The sequence below is a fragment of the Pongo abelii genome, chromosome 11 (assembly GCF_028885655.2).
Source record: "Pongo abelii isolate AG06213 chromosome 11, NHGRI_mPonAbe1-v2.0_pri, whole genome shotgun sequence".
In the NCBI taxonomy this organism is placed as follows: domain Eukaryota; kingdom Metazoa; phylum Chordata; class Mammalia; order Primates; family Hominidae; genus Pongo; species Pongo abelii.
The window spans coordinates 69660617-69675926 of record NC_071996.2 but is presented as its reverse complement, the minus strand read 5'-3'; the positions used below and the strand labels follow the sequence as shown (position 1 = coordinate 69675926).

Sequence of the window (15310 nt, the reverse complement as noted above, 5' to 3'; positions counted from 1 at the left end):
CTAATACTGAAAATGCTTGTTGTACTGGTTTATAGTCAATTAAAATATATTCTCTTTAGTTTTAAAAATCTAATTAAAATATAATAAGGATAGAAGCACTTATAAATACCTCTATTTTTCCTAAATTGTATTTCCTAAACTATATGCAGTCATTATTTTCCTTACTAATTTTTAAACAAACCCCTCATATATTTTATTTATTAACCACTCATGTTGTACAAGGTATGATGTCAAGAAAGCATATCAAAATGTTATGCTAACCTTCAAAGATGCGGCTGTGACCACTTTCAGGTGACATCTTGTCAAAAGATGTTTCCTCGCCTTTCTTGTCTGAATCTTTCACAGAATCCTCCGGCTGGCTCCCAGGGTGACTCTTAAAGGCTGGCGAGCACAAACTTCGCTCAATTTCCACTTCCTGTTAGAAGACATTAAAGGGTTGTATGTTAAAAGCTATCAGTAGGAAACAGATGTGTTTTTTAGGGGGGTTAGAAGGCAGGAATGAAAGAGGGAGGGAGTTTCTGTCATGAGTGATGTTTTCAATATGCTTCGGGTAAAATTTTGATAACTTTGCCAAGAACTGCAAACATATATCTGAACGCTTAGTTTACTTTTCTGCCACTGGTTCCACTTCTGAATTAGCCTCCCTTTCATGTGCGTGTGTTTTTTCTCTCATGAAAGACAGAGAGTGGAAATAAGGGTCACAATACAACATAATATATGTTAATGGATGCAACTTTCTAGGCCTGAGAAATGTTGATGAGAGACTTTCAAAAAATAGCAATGTAAAAACATTATATGCTGAAGACAGAAGGAAATGAGTTTAAAGTCATGTTCACCCTGTAATGATAACCTTAGCAATTATAGAGTTCCCAAATTACAAACCCATTCAGCCAGCATACAGTGAGTAGTTTTTCAATTCATAAAGATTATGAAATTACTTCTTTAGATAGTAACTTAAAGGTGAAGAGATAAAAGATTCCCAAAGAAAGGAAGTATAAAGGATATTTCCAACATAGAAAGTCCAGCATTCCCTATTGTATAGGCCCAGTAATGTAATCAAATAAAACAAACCAAGCCAAGTAGACTAAATATTTTGAATAAAAACATTGCAAAAAGTAAGTAAATGACTCAAGACAGTTCAAGAAGCAAAAGTCTAGTTTTAAATATGTCAAGTAATATGTTGAAAATGTTTTCAACAGCTACAGATAAATTAAAGATTTTCATATAGGAGGTTATACAGTAGTCTTCCCTGTAACTGTAGTTTTGGTTTCTGCAGTTGTATTTACCTGCGGTCCACAATATGAAATGAAAAATTCCAGAAATAAACCATTCATAAATTTTAAATTGCATGCTGTTCTGAGGATCACTCCATCTGCCCAGGACATGAATCATCAGTTTGTTTGTCCATACTACCCACCATGATTCACTTAGAAGCCGTCTTGGTTATCAGATGGACTATCATAGTATTGCAGTGCTTGTGGTCAAATCACTCTTATTTAACTTTTATTACAGCATAGTGTTTTAGTTAGTCTATTTTATTTTTAGTTATTGTTGTGAATCTCTGTGCTAAATTTAAAAGTTAAACTTTATTATAGGTATACATACATTTAGGAAAAGACAGAGTATACATAGGGTTCAGTACTATATGTGGTTTTAGGCATCCACTAGGGACCTTGTAACATGACCCCCATGGATAAGAAGGCACTATTGTATTTTTCTAAACAGCCATTCAGATGATGATGTCAGTAATTGTTTTTCACTTTTGTTACCTCTTAAGTACACAGACATGAGTGAGTCAAGTTTGAGAGACAGCTAAAAGCTTCGAAACATTTCTTAGAGTAGATACATTTTCTATGTCTTTGCTATGGTTAGAAAAGAAAAGCTTTTCAATTTATATATAATATATACACACATGTAAATATATATATACATATATCACATGTACATAACAAGTATATATGAAGATATATATTCACACAAATATATAATATACATATACACAAGAATAAACATGAGTATATATTCATATATATGAATATATTCACTATGTATATGTGTGTACATACATTTATTACAAATGTGTGTATATACACATATACACACATATATATAAAATCACCAGAAATATTGTTATCTGGTAATCATATCATCTTTGGATACTCCCAAAATATATGATGTATGCTGTCTTCATTAGAGTGAACTTTAACTGAAGCTAAAAACAATTGCAGGAGAAAAATAGAGAAAAAGAACTTGTCATTTTTTTAGGGCATTGCCTTTAACATGTGTTTCCAACTATTACAAAAAATCCATATGTTCATAACTTGTAGTGAGGTATTGTGCTGTTGAGACACAGTGTCAGACATGCCATGACATGTGGCACGAGTATAACATCCTTATCTCAGTTCATTCTGATGTCCTCTCCACTGTCCTGGAAGGTGACTGCTATGACATGAACGCAGTGTGTTTGCTTGTTTTGTTTCAGCAATTTAATCCAACTGCTAGCATTGGCAAAAACAAGATGAGATAAATAGAAGGTGTAGATGCCTACAAAGTTGTGATTTTTGTTAGGAAAATTTATGTTTTGGTAAAAGGTGGAATACTGAATATGGTCCATGGACTCAGACTGACGATATTAAGGAATAATTTCTGTTTCATACACCTACATGGAAGTGTGATTTGATTAAGTTTCAGCTGGTGATGACATTAACTTATACTATATTGGTATTCTCATTTTGGAATTCACAAGTATCAAGAGTGCATCTTGTACAGAGGCAGTAAGGAACAATCCACATGTGAATGTAGTGGACCTATTTTCAAGCCCTAGTCATCACATCAAAGCCATTCTGAGGCAAGTTCTTCAGGGCCTGGCAAGGGGTAAGGAGCCCGCTGTGTAGAGATGTAAAAGAGCTTCTTGGATGAGGCTGAATTGAGCTGTCTCCAATCAAAGCAGTGATCTGCTTTAATCTCTCGTAATCTGTTTTATACACTGTGCTTCCACAAAAGATTTACTTTGAGTAAAAATCTACAAGCTTGAACAAATGTGTAAAATACCAGTTTAGAAGGAACAAATGCAGCATTTCACAATGAGAGTTGGATTCAAGCCCTCCCTTGGCTACTAATTAGCTTTGTGGCCTTGATTAAGTCACTTGCCATTTCTAGGACTAAGTTTTCTCAAATGTTCTTGGAAGAAATTTAGTCATTGAACACCTAATGTTCAACAACCAACTACTGGTGGTATAATTTTATTTAAAATAAAATAAAGAAATATTTTTCACCTTTTGTGGCTTCCAGTCTAGTGAAGGAGGCAAATAGTAACGAAGCCCAGGAGTAAGTATTAAACATGCAACTCTAATGCTGAGTGTCTCAGTGGGGGAATTAACTCAGTGAGAGAGAGCCCTGCATAGGGTTCTCTGGGGGAAACGACCTTCAGCTGATATTTGAAGAATGAATGGGGCTTAACCACGTGAAAAGCTTTCCAGGTGAAGACAATATGTGCAAATGTCCTGGACTGGGAGGGAGGACAGAGGATAGAGTAGGTGGGAGGACAGAGGATAGAGTAGGTGGGAGCAGGAAGGCTGAAAGAAAACACGTGGTGCTGGATGGCCTGCAGAGGCAGGCTGGGAGCAGCTCACAAAGGCCTGCAGCACCATACTTGCTTTGTCTTAGCTCAATGGGAAGTTACTGAATGTTTTTAAGTGTGTGTGTGTGTGTGTGTGTATACACATGCACACATGACATAATCAAGTCTGCCACGTGAAAAGCGCAGTCTAACTCCAGAACAGGATTTCTCAATCTTGTCACTGTTAATATTTTGAACCAGATAATTCTTTGTTGTTAGGGCCTTATTCTGTGCATGGTAGGATGTTTGACAGCCTTCCTGGTCTCTACCCACTAGATGCCAGGAGCATTTGTCCCTAGCTCTGGAGTCAAAACTATTAAAAGTGTGTTCACACATTGCAAAATCTCATGTGGGGAGCAAAGTCACTGCTGGTAAAGAGCCACTACTCCAGACTGGGTTAGAGTAGAAGGTTACAACACATGTGGAAGGAGCAGTTAGTATAGCAGTACTGCAGGCAAGTGATGATGATCTTAAAGAAAGAATGATGATGGAGATGGCCAGAAATGAACCAAGTTGAAAGATATTTAGGAGGTAAAACTTTCAAAGCTTGGTCATGGATTGAATCAGAAGTTTGAGAAAGATAGAGAGAGGAGGGGAGAGAGAGAATGAGACAGAGAGGGAGTGAGAATGGGAGAGAATTTAATTTTTCTCTATGGCATGCGCAACAAAATGGATTGTGATGCTATTAAATGATGTCAAAATATCAGATAAAGGCTGGTTTGAGGGAGATGATAGATCATGAGTTGGGTAGCAAGATGTCCAAAAGGCAGTTGGATGTGTAGCCCTGGAGCTTAGTGGAGAGGTCGAAACTGAACAACTAATTTAAGTCATCTGCCTTCCGTGGTAATTGAAACAACAGGCTTGAATGAACTTGCTTAGGGGGAGAGTATATAAAGTGTGATGGAGAGTGAGTCCAGAACCAAGCCTTGAAAAATGCCAACATTAAATGTATGGCAGAGGAGAAAAATCAGAAGGAAAGAACATGTTTAACAATATTGAACTTGCATTGAAAGTATTAATTTGAAGAGGACTTAAATATATCTTTTGAGTTGAGCAACATGGATGTTAACAGTTGAGAAAATTGCTTCCTTCGAAGTACAAAGGTTGGAAGGCAATTTGAAGTGGGTGAGAGAGTGACAGAGAGATGATGAATGGAGGTCACTTACTGAACATTTCAATGTTAATGTGGATGGGAGGAATAGAGCAGTAACTTGAGAGAGATGTGTTTTGTTTGTTTTAATGGAAGAGTTTCGCATATGTTGAAAAGCTAACTCAAATGATTTAATGAGATAGAGATGCTGACTATATAGAAGAGAGCACGAACAATCAGTGAAGGAAAATTCCTGAGAAGGGCAAGAGGGTGGAACCCAAAGCATGGATAGAAATATAGCCCGAAGGTAGCATAACAGAAAGCATTCCTGTTCTCACTGAGGGGAAGGAGGGTCAAATTAATGTAGATATAAGTGATTTGTATGCTTGGTAGCTTGAAGATAAGAACCCAGGCAGAAGTTATCTATTTTCTCTGTTACGACGCAAAGTCTAATGAACATAGGAGTATCTGAAGAGAATGAAGAAAGTTTACCTTAATTGCTGGGGGGAATGGAGGAAAAGAGATGACTAGACAAAGATGACTGTGGCAGTACAGCACTGGGGGCCCATTTGAAGTTGGTAATATTAACTCTGCAGGGCTACCAATAGGGCCTGTTAAGTTACATAGTTACTTACTAAGTCAGAAAATTCACCATAGTTCTAGTTTGGGCAATGAGAAAGTACATAGCTGACTTCAGCCAGGGAGCAGTTTTGTGAGGAAAAATATAAATAAAATGTCTATTGCAGTGTGGGGTTATGGCAGGCAGAGACCAGGTACAGGAAATTTAGGTTGCCATCAAGAGATCTAACAGAGCAATTGAAATGATACACTGTGCAATGTAAGTTGGATTAAAAGGAAAGAAAGAAAAGAAAGGGTATATTGGAAGACAGACAAAGGGTCGGCAGACTGGAGATCTTGGTGAAACTCAAGAACCCTTTTAGTGTGAATATTTGGCAAAGCAAATTGGAAGGAGTGGTGACTGGGGCCACTGAGATGTTTGCTTTAGTTTGTAGGGAGTAGGGTAACTTGTTAGGATCCAGCTGTGACCAAAAAATGAAAGCTAGAGTAGGGGGAAATTTATTAAATAGGAGGAAACCTAGGAACTCAGAGGCCGTGATGGTGTCCCAGGAAAATGGAAGGACTTGAAGGCAGAGAAAAGCTGTAAGTTGTGTATCAACGTCCTTGTAAATGAGGGAAACCATTGAATTTAATAAATAACAGTCATGACGGTTGGTGGTTGGTGGGGAAGGTGCACTTGACTGAATGAGTCTCAGATGAGCAGGGTTTTTTTTTTTTAAAAAAAAAGTAGGAGAGGAGTGATTAGGCAGAATGGTCTCCAGGTACATGGAGACAATTCAGGGACACTGGTGATTTCAGGGGAGGGCCATGTTTCTGTTAAAGCAAGAAGGTGACAGAAGTATTTGGAGAAGAGGTGGAGGGTAGAGAAGTCATTGCTGATTATGGAGAGGCAGTTCCAGAGGCACTGGTGGAGTCTCTGGCTTAAATAATATGTAAATAAGTAAAATCTCTCAATGAGGTCTATTATCTTTACTAGTTTTGTGACTCTTCAAAACGAGGAAAGCAATTGAAAATAGGGGAAACAAACTTGAAAGAGAGTAAGATAATTTTTCCTTTCTTTTCTTCTCTCTTTTTTTTTTTTGAGACCGAGTTTTTCACTCTTGCTCAGGCTGGAGTGCAATGGTGCGATCTCAACTCACCACGACCTCTGCCTCCCGGGTTCAAGTGACTCTCCTGCCTCAGCTTCCTGAGTAGCTGGGATTACAGGCATGCACCACCATGCCTGGCTAATTTTGTATTTTCAGTAGAGACAGGGTTTCTCCATGTTGTTCAGGCTGTTCTCGAATTCCCAACCTTAGGTGATCCACTTGCCTCAGCCTCCCAAAGTGCTGGGATTACAGGATAATTTTTCTTTCTTATTTATATATATTTATTGCTTTAACATATGTATAATTATAATCTTAGAAGATAAAATATTTCTTAAGATGTGAGAATGAAAAATGCCAAGTCTTTAATACAACCCAATGTCTATTTCACAAGAGACATGGAGCTGTAGAGTCCCCTAAAATAATAAGAACATCTTACCAGGCACTTGAAAAGAAAGCAGGTGGCCATACTGCTTTGTATATTTTCCTCTCAGTGTGGATCCATGAGTGAAGAGGTCACCAGGAAAATATAAAATGATAAAAGAAAATATTTAGATTTGTGTACATTTAAAATGCTGAGCTAGCTCATGTACACTCCCAAACTCAGTGGGTTCTTACCTTTAGAGAAATAAAAATATTAATAGAAGCATAAAGAAGTTTTATACAGACATAAAGAGAAGAACAAAAATAAAGGAAAATTACCAAAATATAAAAGACAAGACAAGAAACCTTATATGAATTCTGCTGTGTTACTCTCCCACCTGGTCTTTGAACTTTTATTATTTTTTTTTTCAGAAGTCCTTTCCTGGAAGACTGTACCTCCTCCCACTACGTATTAAAAATATTTCTTCCCTCATGTCCTAACGTGGTGCAGTCTCCTCTAGGAAGCCCCTTCAATCATTATATTCTATACTCATCTTTCATTCATTCAAAATATTTTTGAATAATTAATCTATCTCAAGAAATGTTTTAGGCACCATAACTACAAAAATGATTAAGATGCAAGTTGGGTCCTCAAGAAGCTCCTACTCTAATGGCAGGGAAAGATACATCAAGTGAGTGTTGTAACAAAAAAAGAGTGTGATAATAAAGAAATGTAGGTGTCCTGGACACACAGATGGAGGATTCTGGGGAGATGTGGTCAGAGCAAGCTTCCTGAATTTGATCCTGTAGGTAACAAGAACTCTTCCAAGTGAATTAAGTGGGGGCGGTGGGATTAGATTTGTACTTTAGATAGATATATCCGTCAGCTGTGTGAAAAACAGATCATACAGTTGCCTGTCAATATCCAAGGGGGGATTGGCTCCAGGACCACCCCGGATACCAAAACCCATACACATTCAAGTCTCACAGTGAGCCCTGTGGAACGTGTAGATATGAAGTCAGCTTTCCATATTCACGGGTTTCCCAGCCCACCAACACTATATTTTCCATGCATGTTTGGTTGCAGATACGGAATCTGTGAATATGGAGTGTTGACTACTTATTGAAAAAATCCTGCATGTAAGTGGACCACACAGTTCAGACCTGGGTTGCGCAAGGGTCAACTGCAATGGAATAAGACGGTAACATCTTCTGTAGTAAGTGTAGTAAGGAATTTATTAAAATTTCCAATTGAGAGATAGAAAAAGCCTACATTAGGATAGTGAGAAGGGGATTAGAGGGAAGAGAATCCATTACAAATATTTAGGCATCAAAGCAGTAGTTTTTAGGATAAAGGTAGTGAGCGAGTGCAAGAATTCTAGCATAATTTCTAGATATTCTAATTGAGATGGCTTTATGAAATTGATAAAACAGTGTGAATGTCTTCCCCAAATGAAAGTGTGCCTCAGAGAAGTGAAAGCTGATTTTGGGCTTCCTTCCAGACTGACCACAAAGAATGAGTTGATCTAGAAGGAAAACTGGGGGAATCCAGCACAAGCCACGCCCTCAGTTTTGGGGCAGCACTCCTCTGGATGAACCCCCAGGGGGACCCCAACAAGCATATACTTCTCTGTACCTCCCTATGTTAATTTCATGCATAAAAGTGAAACTGAACTTTTCCATGAAAATACTGATACAGAACAACAGGGTTATCTGGCTTTAAAAATGACGCTGGAGTTTCATTCTTGAGGGCCAGGAAGTGAATTAAGTTTTTGACACGTTGAGTTTGAGCTTTCCCTGAAGACATCCAGGTGAGTATGTCCAGCAGGCAGCGAGATATCTGAAATTCAAAGAAGTCACTGCTGGAGTGAAAGATTTAGGGCTCAGCAGCAATAAGGTGGTAGTCTCAACAGTAAGACTCAATTATTATTGAATTAGAACATGCAGAATAAGTGTAGACAGCTGTGAAACAAACCTCTCAGGCATTTGGGGGACAAACAAAGATTATCTGGTGAAGGCAGTAGAGGAGAAACAGTCAGAAGTTCAGCCACCACGAGTCCACATGGAGCATTTCTGTAAGCTGGAAAAAGGTGCCTCCTCAAAACACTTTTCTCTATCTGTCAGAAGGTTGTCACAATGTACTGATTTCATTAGACCAGATCATGTTACTGCCATCTGCTGGAAAATCGTCATGATAGATGCGCAACTCTACCTCATGTTTCATGTGCATCCCCTTCCCTTAGATGTGTGCCCTTGAGATGCTTTAAACCTGCACAACTATTTGTGGCTGACACAGGAAGTCAAGGAAGAGTGCAAAGTCATGAATACCAAGGAAGTAGGGCATTTCAAATGCAGCAGGGAGTTTAAGAAAAAAATGCAATAAAAATATCTCCAATATGCCCAAATTGGGGCAATTAGGAGGTAGCCTAGGTAAAAACCATTCCCATAGAAGAGAGTTGGCTTAGGAAAGACTGATAATGAAGAGAAAGAGATGGCAATGTAAATTACTACCCTAAAAAATTTGAATAGTAATAACAACAATAATAGGTAGAAAGTATTGAACGCTCATTACATATCAGGCATGGTGTTAAGGACTTTACACGTATTATACTCATGGAATTTTCATTTCAACCCTATGGGAACGTGCTATTCTCATTTTCTGATGCTGACAGTGAAGCTCACAGCAGGACATGTGATTAAAGGCACAGGCACAGGAGATGAGGGTATAGCTGTGGATATGTAGATGGATGGGGGCTGGGGGAAGATCACTGCTGTCAGCACCCATGGTTTTACCCATCTCTGAAGAAAGCAAATGACAAGTTATTTGAGGAGAGGCAGAGGGTAGTTTTCCCAGAAGATCTAATTTGGAGCCAGAGTTTAATGTGGAGCTCTTCCACTTAACAGAAGTCACTTTGTCTACCTCATAACATCTTTAGCCTTAGGCTTTTCATCAGAAAAATAAGGACAAATCATGTCTCCCCTAGCAATTTTTACAATACTTTCATAGGACAGTTTCCTCATCTGTATGCTCATGTGCAATGTACCTTCCACTCCCCCATCAAGAAGTGAGGCTATTTCTCCTCCATGAATCAACATTCATCTTGTGGGAACTTTTCTGAGGGAGCACAGCAGAAATGGCGCTTGACCAACCTTTCCAGTCTTGGCTTAGCCTTTCACTGGCACAGCAGGTTTTGCTTCCTGCCTCTTGGAAGCCAGCTACCGTGTTAGAAGTGTGATTATATCTGAGACTACCGTGGCCTCAAAAAACAAGGTGGCAGAGAAAGAGAGAGTGAGAGAGAGAGAGAGAGAGGAGAGCACAAGCTACCCAGATATGCGAGTGAAGAAAGAAGTCTTGCAGCTTCTGCCAGAGTGTCCTGTCTCAGGACACTCATTTTTGGGAGGCTCCCTCTCAGAAGCCATCACCATGCATTGAGAAGCTCACACCACTTGGAGAGATCATTTGTAGGTGCTCCATTCTACGGCCCCAACTGATGTCCCAGGCAACAGAAGCATCAACTGCCTGAAGGATATTGGATGTTCAGTCCTATCTCGGATATTCAGTCCTATAACTTCATATAACTATAACCCTGGCCCATGTTAGATGAAAACATCATGAGATAGTCCAAGTAAGGCTCCCCAGCTGAGTTAAGTCAACCCATAGAACCACGAGTGATTAAAACAAACTGCATTAAATTACCAAAGTTTGGAAGTAGTTTGTTATGTAACAATAAATAACCAGAAAATATTATACTCACCATATCTCCTATTGTTCAGCTTCTGTAACTCTAACTTTTCTACTCAGAAATATGAAAAATGAAATGTAGTCCTTAAAGAAATCATAAAGGCCAACATTCCTGGAATATTACTTTGTGCCAAGTACTTTGCTCTAAGTACATCCTTTTTATTAAACAGATTTAATAATACTAATGAGGTAGCTACCTCTATTTTACAGTGGAGAAACTAATGTTAGAGAGCTTAAGTAACTTGCCCAAGGCCACACACTTAGGACAGTGGTGGACCTATTTCAGTCTGATGCTAAGCTGATATTTTTAACTTCTGCATCATCCTGTTTCCCTACTGTAATTTATTTATCAATTCCAGAAACTGAAATAATGTAGGCTAGAATGGCATGAGTGAGAGGTAAAATACCAACTCCTTTACAGCTACGTATCCTATTCTTCTCTAAAACTCTTGTAGCATTGTGCCTTTTACATGGCAGGCACTTGATAAATGATGAGCTGACTTTTAAAAGTCTCATGATGTTTTATATTGACATAGTATCCAGGAACAGCAGCAAGAAAAATAGACAAATACAATAACTAGATAGAGAAATTATAATGATTGTCACAACATTATCACATTCTACAGCACACATCACTTTAGAAGGGTCAAGAGAAACAATGTGGCTTGCCCCCTCATTTAACAAGGCTTGACGAAGTATTGAGAAATTAGGTTTAGCAGCTGAGTTAACTGGGCTTCCTGGTTTCCCAGTGACTTTTTAGTAAATTGGCACTTAGAACCTTTCAGCACGGCTCCCCTGGGTTCCACCAGTCTGATCTGGGCCATCCTTCTGGCTATTCCCAAAGGCACAGCAGCATTTAATGAATACATTTTCTGCTTCTCCACCAGTGTTTACACATGTTTGTCTAAAGAAACCTCCTCTGAATGCCCCGCTTTGCCACCGTTTTCTATAGAAATTCCGACTGCTTTCACATGAGGTCGAAGTGACACTTGGTTTAGGAAGCTTTCCCCAAATGCCCCAGCTAAAAACAATCACTCCATGTCAGAGCTCCTCCAGCATTTACACCTTTTTCATTCTGCTTCGTACTCTAGTCACTTTTGACACATCTTTCCCCCACTGCACTGTCAGCTCATTAAGAACATGATTTATCCATCTCTGTAGCCACACTGAGTCTAACATACTGTTTCTTTGAACATTGCAGGCACTTACTAAATGTTTGTCAAATGGATTTGAATATTTTGTGAATTTTATGTTCACATAAAGCATTCAGAAGAAAGTGCAACTGAGAAATGTCCAAATATGGTGAAGACACTGCTTCTAGAGTGAAAGACATAAAGAAAATAGGCTAACTCCCCTGGGGAGAGTAGGAAAAATGTAATTTATATCTCTATGTATAATGAACTAAAACTTTATTGCCAAACCTTTAAAAATGTTTATTTAGATGGAACTCAGCCTCTAAACTTTTCTAAAAACCTATGATACATGAGAGAAAGAAAAGGAGTACTAAAATTATGGTCTGTAAGCAAGGAGACTTTTTTTTCTAGAATACTATGAAACAATTTTTTTAATGGATCATCTGTCCTCATGATATTTCTATTACTCCTTCCAGAATGGGTTTACATATTAAATAACAAAGCAGAGGCTACCATTTCCAGGGAAGAGAATGCATCAAATTATTTATGATTTTATCAATCCTGATTAACTGCACAGCCACAAAATCAACACCATCCTTGTCACTCCTATAGGTGCTTGTTGCCTGAGTTCTACATTTCCTATTTTATTCCTGTGCACTCAGCACATCTATCCATTCTAGTTAATTGATTTCACTGAATACTGTTATGGGTTGAATTGTGTACCCCTAAAATTCTAATCCCCAGTACCTCAGAATATGCTTGTATTTGGAGGCAAGGCCCTTAAAGAGATAATTCAGTTAAAATGAGGCCATTAGGATGGCCAGTCTGACTAGTTTCCTCATAAAAAGAAAGCAGTCTGACTGGTCCTCCTTATCAGAAGAAATTTGGACCCATAAAGAGACAGGAGGGGTGCATGTTCATAGAGGAATGAGCATGTGAAGAAGCAGCAAGAGGAAGGCCATCTGCAAGCCACGGAGAGAGGCCTGGAATAGCTTCTTCCCTTATGGCTCTCAGAGAAAACAAACCCTGCAAGCAACTTGATCTTGACTTCTAACCTCTAAAACTGCAAAAAAAAAAAAAAAAAAAAAAAGTTTTTTTCTCTTCTCTGGTTTAAGCTACTCAATCTGTGGCATTTTGTTATGGCACCTCTAGCAAACCAGTACTCTACATTTATCCTTACAGCCATAAGATTATAACTGGGCATTTATATATCTATTAAAGTAAGTTTCTTAGTAGCTTTAAAAATAATAGGTTTATTTAGCTAGTTGTGTGTCTACAGCCAGACAAAGAACTTAATAATGGTCACTGACTCTGCACCACCCCCAATGGATGAATTAAACAGAACAACTGTCAAAATAGTTGTGTACTCATAGTTTTGAATGCAGATTTGCCTCACTATATTTACTCTCATTGAGTGGAAAGCTCACATGTGGTACGAGGCGTGCAGACCTTAGATCCTGAGACAAGCCACAGGCAAACACTTTCACAGCTATTTTATAATCCCCGATCAAAATGAGATACATTCTTGAAATGCTGAATTTTTCAGATATGTTCCTACCACAACTCTGCTTGCATTCCAGTCAATTTTATTAACATCTGACAGATTTTTAGGTTCTCAGGTGAAATAAATGCAAGCCCTATCTGGCCCTTGACAAGCAAGCACAAATTAAGGCACACAGTCCCATGGAAGTCCCTGGCATGAAGACCCAAATAAAAAAACTGTAAATGCAAACTAGGAATGGAAAACACATGCAGTAAGACATGTTCTCAAAATAAAAGACAGTCACTTGAATTTCTGTAGATTGTTCAATGTGATGTACCTATTGATCCATACTGTATGATCAGTTTGATAGATGTGTTATGAATTTGATAACAGAATATTTACGCAAAAAGGGGCCTTTTGCTCACAAGTACACTGAGTAGGCAGCCATGTGCCTGCAGTCTTCAGAAATGCTCAGTTAAGGGACCTTGGGTCTTCCAGAAGGAAGAATCAGCTTCCTGTGCTGATACTATCTACAGACAGTATCCTGTCAGAGAGGCCAGATTGCCTGGACATCCAAGTGAACACTGCTACACATTTTTCATTCTGGTGCTGGAAACGACGTCACTATTCACCATGGGTAGGGCTTCAACATTTCTGATGCCTGTTATTTCTCTGCAGAATAAGCCTTTTCATCCTTGCTTCTCCTAGAATGTGCAAATGAATAGAAAACAATTTGGCATATATGCACCTTTTGGGTGAAAAATCTTGTACTGTGCTCTCATTTTATAGCTGGAGGTAAATAGGCACAGAAAAGTTACAATTCTAGTCCTGGTTCTTACCCCATTTTTGGTTGGGTCCAATATTAAAACTCGTATGTCCAACATTTTAAAGAAAGATTCTTGCCTATGTGCATGTGTACAATTATTTAATATTCTCTGAAAAAAGACTCTTCAGGGAGGGGAAGAGCTGATTCAGGGGTTGTGGGCATGTTACCTAATTTCTTTAGATTAACTGATCTCATTTAGAAGCTAGGCATGTATATGATTATTTTGGTATTTGCTACTGTCCTAACAGAAAAAATGCTGTGAAATTGAAAATGGTATGTTTCATAGTTCACTGAGGTTCTCCCGTGTGCAAAAATACAACATGCTGCCGTTTGAGCTTTGAGAGGCAGAGTATATCATTATGTCTCTTTGCTTCTCACCTCTTTAGAGGTCATGTTCATATGACTTTCTGTGTGCCTAGGAAAACCTGTGGAATTTTACACTGAAGGAGTACTGAACATAAATTCCCCATGAGATGCAGATTTTAATGCTATGTAACCTTATTTTCATTCTGGCTTCACATTTAGGCAGTTAATTTTCCATATAAAGCAGAAATACTGCCTTCTTTCCCTTCTCAGTCAAGAATAAAATTCTGCAACTTGCCGCAGTCACTCTCATTTTCTTAAATAGGGCCCTAAAGTATTTTATGATTATCTTTATTAGTTGGAGACTATATCCACTCTTAAAAGAATTCTAATGAAAAGAAAACTTCTATTAAAATATTTTAACTAGTTTCAATTGACCATATTACTGGCAATGGAAAAATCTCTAATGGATAAACCTTTTAAAGCTAATCTGCTTTAACACATTTTAAAACTGTTGTGCCATTTAAGATTTAGGTGTTAGCATGCAAAGTGTTTTCTTTCTCTGTTTTTACATCCATTTTTATTTCATTTTCTTTGACCTTTTGAAAATGAAATAACCCAATGATATCCCCTAGAGTTGCATGAATGAGCTAAAAATGAATTACTGTATTCAAACGATCATACTAAAATGTGCAAAAGAATAAAGAGAAAAATATGTATATTTGTGTGAATAGTGATTTAATAATGCTTAGATGGAATGGATTATGTCTATTTGAGGAGCATAAAGTTCTGGTTAGATAGACTATCCACATAGTTATGTTGAGTTGCAATGACAACGTGGAAAATGGTTGGAAGATATCAGACCTATGTTTATATCCCAACTTCAAACACTTCCCAGCTTAGCGAACACAACATAGTTATTTCATCTCTGTAGGCTTCCATTTCTTCATCTGTAAAATCACAATAATATCACTCACTTTTGAGTGAATACGAAATACCACATTTTGTAGAGTAGACATTCAATACATGGTAGCTACCCCAAAGATATTTCAACATATAATTGTAATAATCAATGAAATCATAAGAC

General features: G+C 38.1%; 1 protein-coding gene across 2 annotated transcripts in view; it reads right to left on the bottom strand.

The window, feature by feature from the left end:
* Positions 1-15310, bottom strand: part of XIRP2 (xin actin binding repeat containing 2) — a 365471-nt gene that overhangs the window by 119884 nt on the left and 230277 nt on the right. For both annotated transcript variants that reach the window (XM_054549434.2, XM_063712847.1), the window contains exon 4: positions 262-415. In XM_054549434.2, the coding sequence (XP_054405409.2) occupies positions 262-415 (154 nt within the window). The remainder of the gene's footprint in view (positions 1-261; positions 416-15310) is intronic.